The sequence below is a fragment of the Cyclopterus lumpus genome, chromosome 16 (assembly GCF_009769545.1).
Source record: "Cyclopterus lumpus isolate fCycLum1 chromosome 16, fCycLum1.pri, whole genome shotgun sequence".
NCBI lineage: Eukaryota > Metazoa > Chordata > Actinopteri > Perciformes > Cyclopteridae > Cyclopterus > Cyclopterus lumpus.
The window spans coordinates 9,787,211-9,801,752 of NC_046981.1; the positions used below are offsets into that span (position 1 = coordinate 9,787,211).

The 14,542-nt window shown below is 41.9% G+C and overlaps 1 protein-coding gene across 1 annotated transcript; it reads right to left on the bottom strand.

Annotated features, from left to right (window-relative positions):
• Positions 1 to 211: 211 nt before the first annotated feature.
• LOC117745609 (transcriptional repressor scratch 1-like) lies at positions 212 to 9,405 on the bottom strand. The gene is made up of 2 exons (XM_034554050.1): positions 8,487 to 9,405; positions 212 to 4,401 (listed from the first exon to the last, which is right to left on the bottom strand). The coding sequence occupies exons 1-2, from the start codon at positions 8,596 to 8,598 to the stop codon at positions 3,674 to 3,676; spliced, it is 840 nt and encodes a 279-aa protein (XP_034409941.1). The 5' UTR covers positions 8,599 to 9,405; the 3' UTR covers positions 212 to 3,673.
• Positions 9,406 to 14,542: the final 5,137 nt, after the last annotated feature.

Here is a 14,542-nt window from a genome sequence, read left to right on the forward strand (position 1 = left end):
TATCCACACGAATTGCTTTAAAAGCTACTTAAACAGAAGGTACATAATAGGGTTCAAAAAAGTTTACAAGGAATAAAAAAAACAATGTTACTCACAATTCAAGTGCAGCGTAGCAGCTACAGCCCAATGCTCCGGATTTGCTGTGCGTGTATTCACTGTAATTTACAGACGGCTTTCTTAAAACAAGAAAAGACACACAACTATGACAACTGCCCTGGTTGGTTAAGATTATTCTTTATTATGAAGTGCCACAAAATGCTTTGTGTTCATTGTGCTTACATTGTCTGAATTCTGGCTCAAAAAACCCAAGAGATCCTGTCTCTGCAACTGAGAGCCAAACCTCTTGAGAATAAGGTGTGTTAGATATCGCTATACAGCAGTAAAAATGTCTCAATCCAAAGGATTCTTTACAAACCCTCCTGCAATAAATTATTATTTAGGTTATCATCATTCCGTAACTTGGAAATACAAAAAAAGAAGAGAGGTCAAGCTAGTACAAGGTTTTTAATTCTTCTCTACCTGAATTCTAGTTAGTTTCATTGTGCTACTTTCTTTAAGGTGGAGATGACTAGAATGGAAGTGCTTCGAGAGAACAGACCTGGAGCTCACCCAGAGACAGACACACAGTCAGACAGACGCACACACACACACACACACACACACACCTTTTCTATCCCAAAACCACCAGACAGCCACAACAACAACTTCAGCCTAATACCCTTAAGACGTTTAGGCTGCAGTGCAAAGTTGCAGAGAGTTTTAAAACACAATACGACACAAATACAATTTGTGATGCCTAAACAGAGAGCTGTCAGAGAGACTCGGTGGTTTGTTGTAGTAGAAATTGTGTTATTACGGTTTTTTCTCATTCAGATGGAAATGATAATAATAAGATGTTAGAGTTGGTGGTTAAAATAATAGCATATTCTTATTTATATCTCTAGCATGAGAAATATTGTAATGCTGTTGTGTTCTTTGCCAAACTTGTGCTTTTGATCTGGGATTGTATTTGTGTCGAACTTGTAAGTGTTAAAGCACCAAATGTTATGTTTTTTACCCACTCTTATGTGTAGAGTATTTTGGCAAAGAGTTTAAAATCAGAAAAAGTGGAAGCTTTGTAACTAATGGTCTGATACAATTCAAGTTATTGCAGCTCAAATCTAGTTCACACATCAATAAGAGAAATAAGACCTGTAATGTGCTGACTTGCATACTGATGTTGCTCCAGTCACAACAAAAACTGCCTCTTTCTCACTGACTTGTAAGCCACATTAAAAAAAGATGCTTTGTGAAAGACTTAAAGATTGTATCGACTCCTGCAACAAGACTTTCAAAACAAAATGTTGACTTTTTGACTTCAGACTATAGATCTGACAGCCTTTGATTTCATACAGGTCCTTTAACTTTATCTCTGAGATGTAAATGAAATTAGATTCTGGCTCCACGTATCAGAGCAGACTCTCCTTTTGTCCCTGAAACCCTAAATGGTGTTGGATATCACTAATCTCATGCCTGAGGATGCATTGCAATTATCCAAACTTCTTTTGTCAGGGATTCACATCTGAATATTAAACCAATTTAATTTCAATTGACTGTAGTCAGATTCTCCTTGTGTATCGCTCACTGTGTGCTTGCTTGTGTGCATGAACTGATGCACTTGTGCCCATGTGTTTCTATGCAAAGTTACAATGAATACATATGGCATATAAACAAACACTTTATGTTTTGTGCGGATCTGTGTCAGTCTGTCTCTCAGGAAGCTCCATGAGTCTGTAGAAAAGGTTTCTGAGCTGCAGAGAACTGGGTTCAGCAACACTGGTATTGGCCACCTAGATAAAAACGTATCTGTGGGTTCAGGTTAATGAGAGAGAGCCGGTAGGTACATCACCTGTAGAATTATTATCATGGTCAGCCCAGTAGGGCTAAATGGGGCCTACTGCAGAATAATCAGGACTTGGCCTAATGTATCTATTGGACTGTAACAGTTAAGCTGCAATCGGACCATCCAGCTAAAGTGCATGCTTTTCCTGTGCTTTAAGAATGCACACTTTATGGTTTGGAAGTGCACTGGAAGAGGAGTTGAATAATGCAGTGCATTTAAAGTCCAACTTCAACAATGGACCCAACTTTGACTTGGTTTTCTATCGAAATCATACTGAGAGTGTCTAGGTACCGTATGCTTACTTTCGTGTCAAATTCGGATCTGATTGCTGTATTGACCTTATTTGATCATTTCTTTGTATCAGAAGATGTGTTTTCAACAGGTCCCATTTTAACATGCCAGACCCTTGATGAACCCTTAATCTCTCATGAATGGCCAATGATCCAATCCAGTAAAATGGTGAGAGGCCTAAGTTAGGCCTCCCCTGGTTATTGTTAGCAAGCTTATTTCATGCTAGAATTAGCCAAGCACGGGTCTGTCAGGGTTATAGTCCTACAATAGGCCTCACACCCAGCAGGCAGCTGATCCCAGCCTCTCTAGCCTACATCCTACATTAGTTCTACTCACTAAGAGGCAGGCAGTGCATAACAAGAGAGGAAAGACAGGACTTTTCTTTTTGTTTCTCTAACACTACATTGGCATGTTCCCTGATGTCTGTAATATTAGTATTCTTCTGTTCATGACTATAGGTGAAGTAAAACATACCTGATTTTAACTGCTATACAGTATGGTAATACTTCATAACTTCATCATAAAATACCATGCATTAGGTGATTATTGCTTTTAAAGAGTCCTACGGAGGCTCCAAGAGAAAAATATTGCCCTCAGGTTCTATCTATAGGAATTTGGCAAAAATCATAAGCTTTTATGATGTTGGCATAGATTTCTTTTCTTTTTTTTTGCATGCAATAACGTTAAGAAGAAGAAAAAAAAACAAACGTATTAAGAAAAATAGTACTAAAAAAAAAGTGACATATGCTTTGGCCTGTACTGATAGAAAGAGGTTGGCAATTATCCTACATACATATAAAGAAATTAAAGTGCAACAAATAAATTAACGGTATCATTTCGTTATTATCAAATCAAGTATAAACATACAACAGATAAAAAAGAAGAAAGCAATGCGAAAATAAGTAAATAAATAAATAGTATTTGTACCTCAGTAGTGGAGAGAATATGGTCACTTGGTGCAGCAGAACATTATTATTATCATCATTATTACTATAATTATTCCCCTAGAAAACAAAATGAAAAGAAAAAAAACTCTTTCACTGCTTTTCAGTGCAAGGAGGAACCCAGTAGCTATAGGCTTACTATTGTCTTTGTCGCCATCTTCATCTTCATCATCATCATCATTATCATCATCAGTGTCTCAAAATATAGGATGCCGTACTGTCTCTAATTGCCAGAAGGAAGCCGTGTAAGTATTATTGTCTCCATCCAGAACAGTCAGAGAAGGAGGAGGTGGAGAGTTTTTGAGGAAGTTGCATGCGTAGATCAGTTAAATCCTTAAGTGGGCAAATCTCAAGGAGAAAAATTGTGCTATCGTCATCGTTATGAACAGGCTCCAAGGGAAAGCAAGGTGGGGGGCAGGTGAGAGAGTGGGGGGGCGAGGGAGAGCAAGGTCACATTCTGACCAAAAATAGATTGTTTGTGACTGCAGTTCAGTCTGTAAGGATAATGGTAATTTATGTCTGCAGTTTTGTCTGCTGTTTTATCTATGCGGGGGGGTCATGCATCTAGGGGGCCGAGAGGAGAGAAGGGGCCTTTGAAACAGGCAGACTCATAGTGCTTGTTCAGGTAACTCTTGAGCGCGAAGGTCTTGTTGCAGCGTTTACACTTGAAGTGCTTGAAGGCCGAGTGGGTCTGCATGTGAGCGCGCAGGTTGGAGCGGTCTGCGAAGGCCTTCCCGCATTGGGCGCAGCCGAAAGGCTTCTCGCCTGTGTGAGAGCGCATGTGGCCCTGCAAAAGCCACGGTCGACTGAACGCCTTCCCACACACGTCACACTTGTGCTTCAAGTCGTGAGTGAGCAGGTGCATGGCCATGGCGGGCATGGACACGTACACCTTACTGCACGTCGGACATTTCTTCGCCAGCTTGCTATCCAGCGAGCGGTGTGTCTGTTTGTGCCGGCTCAGGTTGGAAGACGTGGCGTAGGTTTTGCCGCACTCGTTGCAGGTGTGCCTCTGGATGGCCCTGGGACTGCTGATAGCTTTCCTCCTGGAGCGGCCATCGGTGATGAAGAAGGCATCGACTGTGTAACCCTCACTCACGGCAGCATCTCCGTTGATGTAGCCGTCGGTGATTTCTGAACTGGGACTGTCAGGGGACTCGGAGTCAGGGGCCCCATAGTCACTGTGGATACCATCGTAAATGGGGTCTGGGGAGGGCACTTTGATCCCACCGTCACTCTCACCATCGTACACAACAGGGCTGATGTAGTCACTGATGTATCGAGCTGACAAGGAAAAAAGAAAACAGTGTTAGGTTACGGAAGTTAATATAAAAATGGTTTCACAGAGAGATGTGGGAATACAAGTCATACAGATCCAGATTAAAGTATTTGTCCTTGACGTATCCATGACATATCTTGATAGGTGATCGATTTGCTCAATTAAAAAAATCTTAGGAAGCAAAGAGCCCCCACCCCCCCCCCCCCCCCCACACACACACACACACACACACCAGAGACCAGGGTCGATATACCAGTCGTACACTCAGACACTGGTCTGCAGACACTCTCAACCGCACATGTCCGTCTGACAGAGACACAACGGGGGAACGTTTGGATTAACGCCATTAAACTGTTGTAACCAGCTGGACAGGAAAAACAGAGTGAAGTCAGATAGTCCTTTTTTCTCAAGCTTATCCTTCTCCACAGATACAGTAATGCAGACATTCGGTATACTGACACAATTACAGTCTAAATTGGTGGAATTGAATAAGTGCTTCACCATTAGTGATATAGAGCTCGACTTATACGGCTGTATGGTATATTGTTCTGTTCCTGCATCTCATTTGAGTACATTTATTTACATAGAAATGATGGGTCGACGTGTATACTCCAAACAGGTTGTTCATTCAACCAGTAACTTGTTAATATCATGTTACTGTACCACTAAGCCGTTCACTAAATGCTATGGATAAACACGAACGGTGACATCACAGGCCGTACAGTTTTTGTACGTGTTGAAATGAAAGGGCGGAAAAGTAAAGATGACAATCCAATAGGAAACAGAAGTTTCCAGTAAGATCTAATCCCAGTCACTGTTTTGAGTGTTTTGGTCCTCCTCTCACTCTAAATGTAAGCTGCCACGTATCGGGTGTAAAAGAACACAGAACACTGAGGTAGACTCAGTCCTTCAGCATGTACCTGCCCCTGAGTAATACTGCAGCGACTATGGCCAAGTCCAATGCATTGCATTAACCCTGAATAAGAAGTTTGTAAAGATTCTCAACTCACGGTGAGTAAAGCAGCAGCAGCAGCTGTAACTAATCTGAACAACTTTAGTCTGAATTAGCGTATTGTAACACAGAACATCTGTCTCTCCCCTGCCCACCTGTGGCCATCAGTGGAGTGTGGAAAAAGAAAAAGCCTGCAGTATGAGTCCTGAGCTAATCCAGCAATATACTACCTCTCAGTTCTCGAAGGTTGCAGTTTAAACACTTCCTCCGAGGAAGATAAATGCACACAGGCTGACCCTGAACTTGAGAAAGCTGATTTAGGCTGTTGAAAATGAGCATCAGCACCACGGACAGATCCAGTGTGGTGCAGGTCGATGGCACCGTGACAGTCAGTGCAGGCAGCAGTACGGCGGCTTTTTTATACATCAAGGGGTTTAACAATTGCATGACAAGCCTTTTGGGAAAAGTACAGTCACTGAAACAGTAAAGACACATGACGATGACGACTCCCTCTTGATGAAATGGTAAAAAAGGGAAATTCTTTCACATTTGACATGTTTTTCACAGGCATCATACGTATTTACAAATGTATACACATTTCTAAATATAAATAATAATGTACAGTACATAAATACGCCTAGCATATTTACTCACATAATACAATACCTTTAGATTTGATTCCCTCCCTGGCAGTTGGGTCATTACACACATGTTGTTTTCTGCTCATTTACTTTTTGTAAATTGTAAGTTGTTGTGATTACTTAGACATAAAAAAAAAGATGAGAAATGGAGGGCGAAATAGTTACTTTTTCCTCCTTTAATAAATTAGTATTGTTATAATGAATCCAGTCTCTGAGAGCATTTGTGTGTAAGATGCAGAAGCAACATGATCTATGTGACACTACATATCTGTCTGCATACGATAACAGCTACTACATATCTCCCACAGCGTCCCATCTGAATTCACAGTCCCATATAAATTATTCCAAAAAAGCATGTTCGTTCAAGCAGAGAGTTGTTCCTAATGTAGTGTTGTGGGTAGTGCCTGTGCAGCACTGTATGTAGAAGCTGCATTAAGCTGTTGCCATCGGATGTTAGGGATGGAGACAAAAGGTGGCCGGGACAGGCAGCGTTGCACGGTGCTGCTGAGGTGGCAGATCGCGTGTCAAGCCAAGCAGGGCTTGTTAACCTCGACATTATAAATACACCACTGACAGCTTTTTGCTCCGCGAGCAGTGACATGCAGGCAAGACTGCACACGGAATAGACATGTTGATGTGCAACAACGTGTCAATGACATTGGGGGTGGAAGCAATACAGTAGCTGTATTTGCCTGGCTCTCATTTAAAAAAAAAAAAAAAATGTATGTGACACATATAGTTTCAGAGTGTGAGGAAATCCACAGCTGCAGGAGCAAAGAGGCAGCACTGAACAATGAATCACATAACTGCAATGGGGTTGTGCTTTGTTATGCCCAAAGACTAAACTCATAATGTCGTTATAAGGAAAGAGCCAACGCAGTAAGCATAAAAATACCAAACAAGGCCTGATGTCTTGGATGAAGAATTTGCTCAGATTGAAACACAAAATCTCTGTATCTTGGGGAACAGAACATCAGATCAGTGCTTTATTTTAATTAGTTTTTCAAGTCATTCCAAAATAATGAATGCCCTTGAATAGAAATGTGACTTCCAGTCAGAATCTGTTTTGTACATGCAACAGTTCATCAGGGACTGAGAGGAGTCGTCAGCATAGTCAATTCTGCTTTTGTGGCGGTGTGACAATGTGGCCTTGTGGCAGCTGTTAGGGATGCACATGCATTTATTAAGACAAATAATCTTCAGTCTCTGCGAGATGTCATCCTGCAAAGATCTGCCGACACTGCAAGAATGGGACAGCCATACCTGAACACCCAGCAGAGTGAGGGCCCTGTGATGAGGATCATTTTGATTAAAAAAATATCACGAAAAACACTGGACTGTGGCCTCTGGTGCTCATGTTTCTGGCCACAGCAGTGTTACATAAAGGAGAACTAGACTGTGGCTTATTTGTTCTTCACCTCGAGGCGGTTGGTGAATAATATCCCAATGTTTTTTTTTAATGATATAAACTGTTATTAAATATAAAGTGTCACTATGTTTTGTCAGTTTATTTTCTGTATAAAACATCTACATCAAACCTACAGGATACAAAAAAGTCGTAAATGCCATGTGACGCTAAGCGACTGAGACTGAGCTTTGCCATTGTTAATTCCCCCCCCCAAAAAAACAAGTGAAAATGGACCAGATATTAATAAACACTGACCGTCTTTATCTCTTTTAACCTTACTTAGCCTGCGTAGGGGAGGAAGTCCCAGTTGACTATGAGCCAAAATCAATGAAACATTTGACGCGCTGGATTTAGTTGATTCTCAACTGACCTTTCTGCTCCAGTGGCAACTGAACTCCCAAACGCTTAAATCAAGCCTGCTTTGGCTTAAACACTCCCAGTAAATATAGTGGGTGGTATCACAGAGCAGCGTGTAGTGGTTGTTGATACTGGCAGTCCTTTAGTGTTTTAATTCTCTACAGTCATGTATAATTAATTACTTATGTTGTAGTGGACTTGGTAGTGTGGGGCTTTGAAGCTTTTATTATCCATCACAAAGGTAACAACCATGTGATAACTCTGAGCTGTCTGCCGTTGTTCTGTAATCAATGATTATAGGCTCCTTATAGTACACCCACATCCCCCTGCAGGTAGCAACAACACTAATGCGTTTCAAATGGAGAGGCCACAGATACGCCAGATTAATGTAAAACTATTACAGGATATTGTAAGAAAGGGTACGATACGAGCTGCAACACTGAAATATTGACGCTTTATAAACATTTTGTTGAGAGTTGCAGGTCTGTATCAACTGTTGTGATCAATCACAGAGAATCCCTCCAGAACACAACTGGTCATTTCACCTCTGAGTCACAAAGCTAAAGCCTTATTTTTGGAAAACAGCATTGTTAGGCTCCCTCCCTCCCTCCTCCTCCTCCTCCTCCTCCTCCTCCTCCTCCTCCTCCTCCTCCTCCTCCTCCTCCTCCTCCTCCTCCATCAGACGGACTTGTTTGTGAGACACCTGTTACTGCTCGTGCTCGCGTGACCTACCTTTGTCATGCAGCCGCAGGCTGAGGCCTGTCCTGTGCCGGTAGACGTTCTCCAAATCCGCTCCGGCGAAATCATCTAGTTTCACCTTTTTCACCAGGAAAGACCTTGGCATGGTGGTGCGACGCGCTCACCAACACAACGACACACTCTCACAAACACAGCCGCTTCCCGACGGCCTGGCCAGCGTGCTGATTCGCCCGTTACACACCAGCAGGACGGGAGAGTGGGAGGACGACGTCTTCAGGTTTTGGGGAGGAAGCGCGCTCTGCGAGTGGATCCGGTAAAATAGTTCAACCGCGGCTCAGTTCTTAATTCTCTTGAGTGTTCCGTCTCCCTGCTGTAGTCCTTGTGCAGAGAGGGTGAGGAATTCAACTTCAGCACCGGACAGCTCCCCCGCGGGGGGTTCCTCGCGCACTCTGCTCGCGAGCGCGCAGCAGACACAGGGGGCAGAGAAGCTCGTGAGCTGTCAACAAAACAACAACAACAAAAAATAAAACAATATAACAAGCGGTGGAAGGCACCCTGCGGAGCGCGCGGCGACTCTCGGGCCCCTTTAAAGAAGCGGAAGAGGAGATCGAGGAGGGAGGGAGGGATGCGAAGAACATAAGAGGGGGAGGGGGGGGGGGGGGCGGGGGGGGGGCCGGGGGAGGACGATTTTGGAAGCTTTTTCAAAAAGAAAAATCTCGGACACTGTGCCCGTCCCTCTTTGGTGCAGAAATAGTCCTTAATTCCCGTTAATGACTACTCAGGTCGGTAAAAAAACACAAACACACAGTAACACTCCCTGCGGGCGAATGAATGGATCAACAGCGTCCCCTCTTTCTCTTCTCTCTCTCTCTCTCTCTTCCCCTCGGTCTCTCTCTCTCTCTCTCTCCCACTCTCTCTCTCTGCAGCGTCCGCGAGGTGTTCCAGTGAGTGTGCCGTCTCGCGATCAGCTGTTGGCATTTATACGGGGAGAGAGAGAGAGAGAGAGAGAGAGAGAGAGAGAGAGAGAGAGAGAGAGAGAGAGAGAGAGAGAGAGAGAGAGAGAGAGAGAGAGAATGGTGGAGGGATGGATCACACGGGTAGAGGGAGTGCTTAATTTAATCCATCCCACATCCCTGGGGAGGGGCGACTGGCCCGGATGATTTATTGAAGCTGTTATCACCCCCCTCTTTCTCTTTCTTTCTCTGTCTTTCATTCTACTTCTCCCTCCTTCCTTTCTCTATCTCTCTTCACTGTGTGTGTGTGGGTGGGTGGGTGTGTGTGTGTGTGTGTGTGGGTTAGTTGCTGTGAGTGTGAGGCGAGTCCCCATGTTTTGGGGAGATAAGAATGGAAATAGTTATGTTTTAATTCATTTTTGGTTTGTTTTAAAGCAATCATCGATTTGCCTCAGCTATCATGTAACATTAATTTTGGGAGTCCAAATTATTCTTTCTTTTGTTTTCCTCTTCTTTTATCACCTGCTAAGCATATTGTGTCTTTTTTTTTCCATGATGACATGGATTATATGGTGGGATATTAACTCTCATGCTGAGAGCCTCTAATTATCATTAATGTGGCCCCGAAGGCAAATGGGTGTAGACCAAATGGAGTGTTTTACAGTTACTGCCAGATTAATATGGGAGTTGAGTATCTGCTCCAGGGTCACATCCGGTTCACCAGCAAGTTTTACAAGATCAAAGATTTGTGGTGCTCCGTGTCGATATTATGTAATGAAAGATAATTTGAGAGATTAACAAATCATCTGCTGCGTGGACGTTCTTAAATCAACCTCACTCTCTCCAGTCACAGTCTCCCAAGTTTAATACGATCAGTTGAATACGAACTTGAAAAAGAAATTTCATGGCCCATCCAAAAGCTTGTTGTCAAGTTTGATATTGAGAACTGCAGCCAGGAACCTTAAAAATGACACTCGCAGGTTGTAAATGGGTCATAATCCTTATCACTTTATCAGTTTGAGACCCAGAATGACAGTGTATAAATAATTAGTCCCAGGGTGTGAAAGTACACATTACTGAACTGTGATTAGAAAGTATTGCTGTGTTTTAACGAGGTCCTGAAGGACACACTGACTCTGCTTAGTGGGCTGTGAGAAGGTTGCAGAACATCTGTGAAAGGTGAAGTAGGGAATGAAAAAACACCTAAAGATCAAGCATTCACAGTAATGGAAGAGTCGTATAAACTCAACTAAACAGCAGAATTTATTGGAGCTAATCGTTTGTTGTTGCAGAAACGCACTTTGTTTAGTGGATTCTCACCATCTTAACTTGACTCGCGATCTGTTGAAATTAGACTGGGCAACGGGGTCATTTGAGCTTGAAGCATGGATATCTAAGGGACAGATTTATTTCCACTCTGTGTGTCTTTAGTATTGATTACAGGCCATATGACTTGTACAATATGTATGTGTGTAAAGATGACTCATGACTGAATGTATTATGTGTGTGTGTTGTGACATACCAGTCCATCTGTTGTCCTTAATCAGGGGAGAACAGATGAGTTTCATCACCTGGAGACTGGCTCAGGGAGGTCCAATCAAACACACACACACACACACACACACACACACACACACACACACAAAATATTCAACCACATCTACAACAACATGTCAGTTGACAAAAATAACCCACAACATTAACAACATATTTCATCATCATTAGAGGTCATGTGAACACACACACATACATACACACACACTCAATCTAACAGCCACATACACACAAATCCAGCACACACACAAACAGGCCTCTGCACACACACTCAGGCTTGCACATACACGAATATAGATATTTATCTACTAAAAGTGTCCGACAGTATGTTATCGTATCATTGGCGTCTGGCATTTTCAAACTTAGACCAACAGTTTATTCAACCGGCAAAGGCGAAGCACCAAACTGACGGCGAGCCACTCATTACGTTGCAATCAGAATGAGGACGTGAAAGACATTTCTAAAGATGGAAGGGACACATTTCACTGCAGCTCACTTGAGTGTAAATATATCATCCAGAAGTGGAAGGCTCTGGGTGTTCTCCTGTTCGTGTCATCCTCACACTTCGCTCACAGCACCTCCCTTTATTTTTGGGACTAACGGAATTTTTTTAATTTTGTCAGCAGGCGCTATGAGCAACCCAAAGAGGTATGCAAAACAAAACTTATTTAATCTGGTCAATGTGTTAAAGTTTGACTGAATAAAAGTAATTATATATATTATATTTAACAAAAGTCACTCCTACTCTGTCCGTCATCATCAAACAGCTCCTAAAGCTCAAATGTGTAGAACACAATTGACATTGAGTAGAACTAAATGTCACACATCATTTAGTGTCTGGATTATGTAATGTTAGAAATATGTTATGTATTCTATCTATAGAGTATGTATTAGATACATGCTTTGTTAACTGAAAGACTTAAAAGGAGAGCAACCTGATGTATATAACTACCCATAGAGAGTTACATCAAATTGTACTGAATTTAATTTAATTCGTAACACCTCACAGCGCTTGAGAAAAGTATGATCAATACACACAATACAAAAAAATACTTTTTAAATCACGTTTTTATATAAAGATGGATTACAAAAAGTGAGGGGATATGGCTAATATATTTAAGAGTATTCTCAGGGAGCTCCTCCATATTTAAAACTGTGTGTGCGTGCATGCTGTCTTTCACCCCAAAATTAACACATGCACAGACAAATGTGTGTGCAAATGTCTCAACACACAGAGCTTTTAGAGTTATGACTCATCACACATCACCCCTAACCATATAGAAAGCACACACATATTTAAAAGTTTTTAGCAGAGTGAAAAACAATCCATGACGCAGAAGCTGAGGTCACAATTAACATGCAATCCAGATAAGTAACAAATTGCGTTGAAGAGTGTCATAATTAATTTAGTTATTCCTGTTGTTTCTGGACAATTCAAGGCCACATTAAATTGTTTGTTTCTGGCCACACAAGGTTCTCTTGTTCTCTCTCAGAGGCGAGTGGTACACATGTGAGCAGATGCAGGTGTTTTTACTGTTTGGTATTGAGATGTGTTCCTCTCACTGAAAGCACAATGTTTCATGGAGGAGCATCAAAAGTCAAAATATATTTCTGTCTCTGTGACTCTCATTGCGTCTCTTCCGAAGGTGAGCCGAGTTCTGTTCTGTCCTAAAGCTGTTCTGTCGCAGTAACGCTAAATATTGCTGAGCAGCTCTTCTCATCAGGCTCACACACACACACACACACATACATATGCACATACACACATACACACACACACGCACACTTGCAGACACATGCAGAAGTGCTGGGCTAGGGGAGAAATGTGGCCTGTTTCTTTGCAGTTTTTGATGACTCCGGCTGTACTGGTGAAACAGAATGCAGCGTGCATTAGCACAAGATAGTGTCCCAAAACAGAGCAGAGGGGAGGAGATACAAAATACAAACTGCAGGTGCCTTACATCAGGAAAATATAATCTTAATATTGGTTGTCAAAGATGTTTTCATTCACAGTTTTAAGAAATTAAAAGAAATCAGATTTACTGTTGGTTAAACATCAGCAACCGTTGTTGACAAAACGATCTCCACCCACGGTCCAATAACTCACTTAATCTGGAGCTTTCAACTGTATCACACCGTCTTCATTAACAGATGAAGAAGTGTCATGGAAGTGTAGGTTTTCATTTATTAACATTATTCTGAGTACTCCAAACTAGTGCGTGGACCATAAATACGAATAATAATATAATAATAATGTTATTATTATTATTATTATTATTGTCATTGGCTGACCCGGAGAGCATGTGGTAGTGTGAAACACGTGTGTCAGTGTTTGGTCTTTACAGCCTGCTCTAGAAAAACAGCGTAATGCTTCATTAGTTCAATGAATCTGGAAGAAATATATAGCTTTGATCTTTAGGGAGTGATGAGCTCCCTAAATGAGGAATGTATAATGCATTTGTTTTACGTTCATAATGGCTGTATAGCAGAAGATCTCGCAGTAGAATGTAGATTAATGCCCCTGGCATTTATTTCTGCTGTAGATGAACATCACACAAACAAGCCTTGTGCACAAAGAAACTGCAGGTCTAGTCGGTTGGGGAAGCACTAAACTCTCTCTGACCCACAATGCCACTGTGATAGATATTTCTCTCCCCCTCTCTATCTTGGGGTAATTGTGTGAATCAAGAGAGATTGCATTTACCCAGACAGCTGAGTGGCGAGCTGGCAGGGTAATAAATGACCTGATAACCAGCACTACTCTGATCCCCTCTCAACGCAGAAATAAGAACAGAAAAATCATTACCTGCTTCAGACAGGCCTATCCTGTGATGTCGCATGTGATAAAGAGAGACATATTTCGGGAAGCACAGATAAGTGAAGGGGTGGGAAGGAAGGAAGGAAGGAAGGAAGGAAGGAAGGAAGGGAGGAAACATGAAAGAGTGGATGAGGGACAGAGATAAAGTAAGTGAAAGGGTTATGGGAATGTTCCAGGTGAGATTTCTATTTGTTTTACAGATTGTGCCACTCATTCAGTGATTCGGAGCATAGAAGAGATAGATGGAAGATAAAACACTTTAGTCAATATTTAGAAGAGCAAAATGCTGAGAAAGGTCAGAACAATCAATTGTATCCATGGCTTTCAACGAGACACTAAAGAGCGTATTCATTCACTGTTCCTTTTATTCTCTGTCCATTCGGACTCTCTGTGTACCTTTTTAAATAAGCAAGATCAAGCACATCAAGCAAATAATCACATATTTGAAAGCAAAATATGCCGGTACACACACAGTCTCAGCAGTGTATGAAAATACAAGCTATGGCTTTGAAACTGACATTACTTATTTAGCTTGTATTCATGTAAAGTACAAAGGCAGTCACAGCAGCATCAGGTTGATGTGTTTAGGTTTTGTTTGTTCCGGGACTGGATCACATGACGACAAAGCACAAGGGACTTTGTGCTGCAGCCAACAATTCATATAAAACCAGGGCAAGTGTTTCTTTACCTCAAAAAGTGAAACACATCCTGCACATAAGCTGCAGTAATCAATATTGTTTCAAATTAAAAGAATTATTAAATGA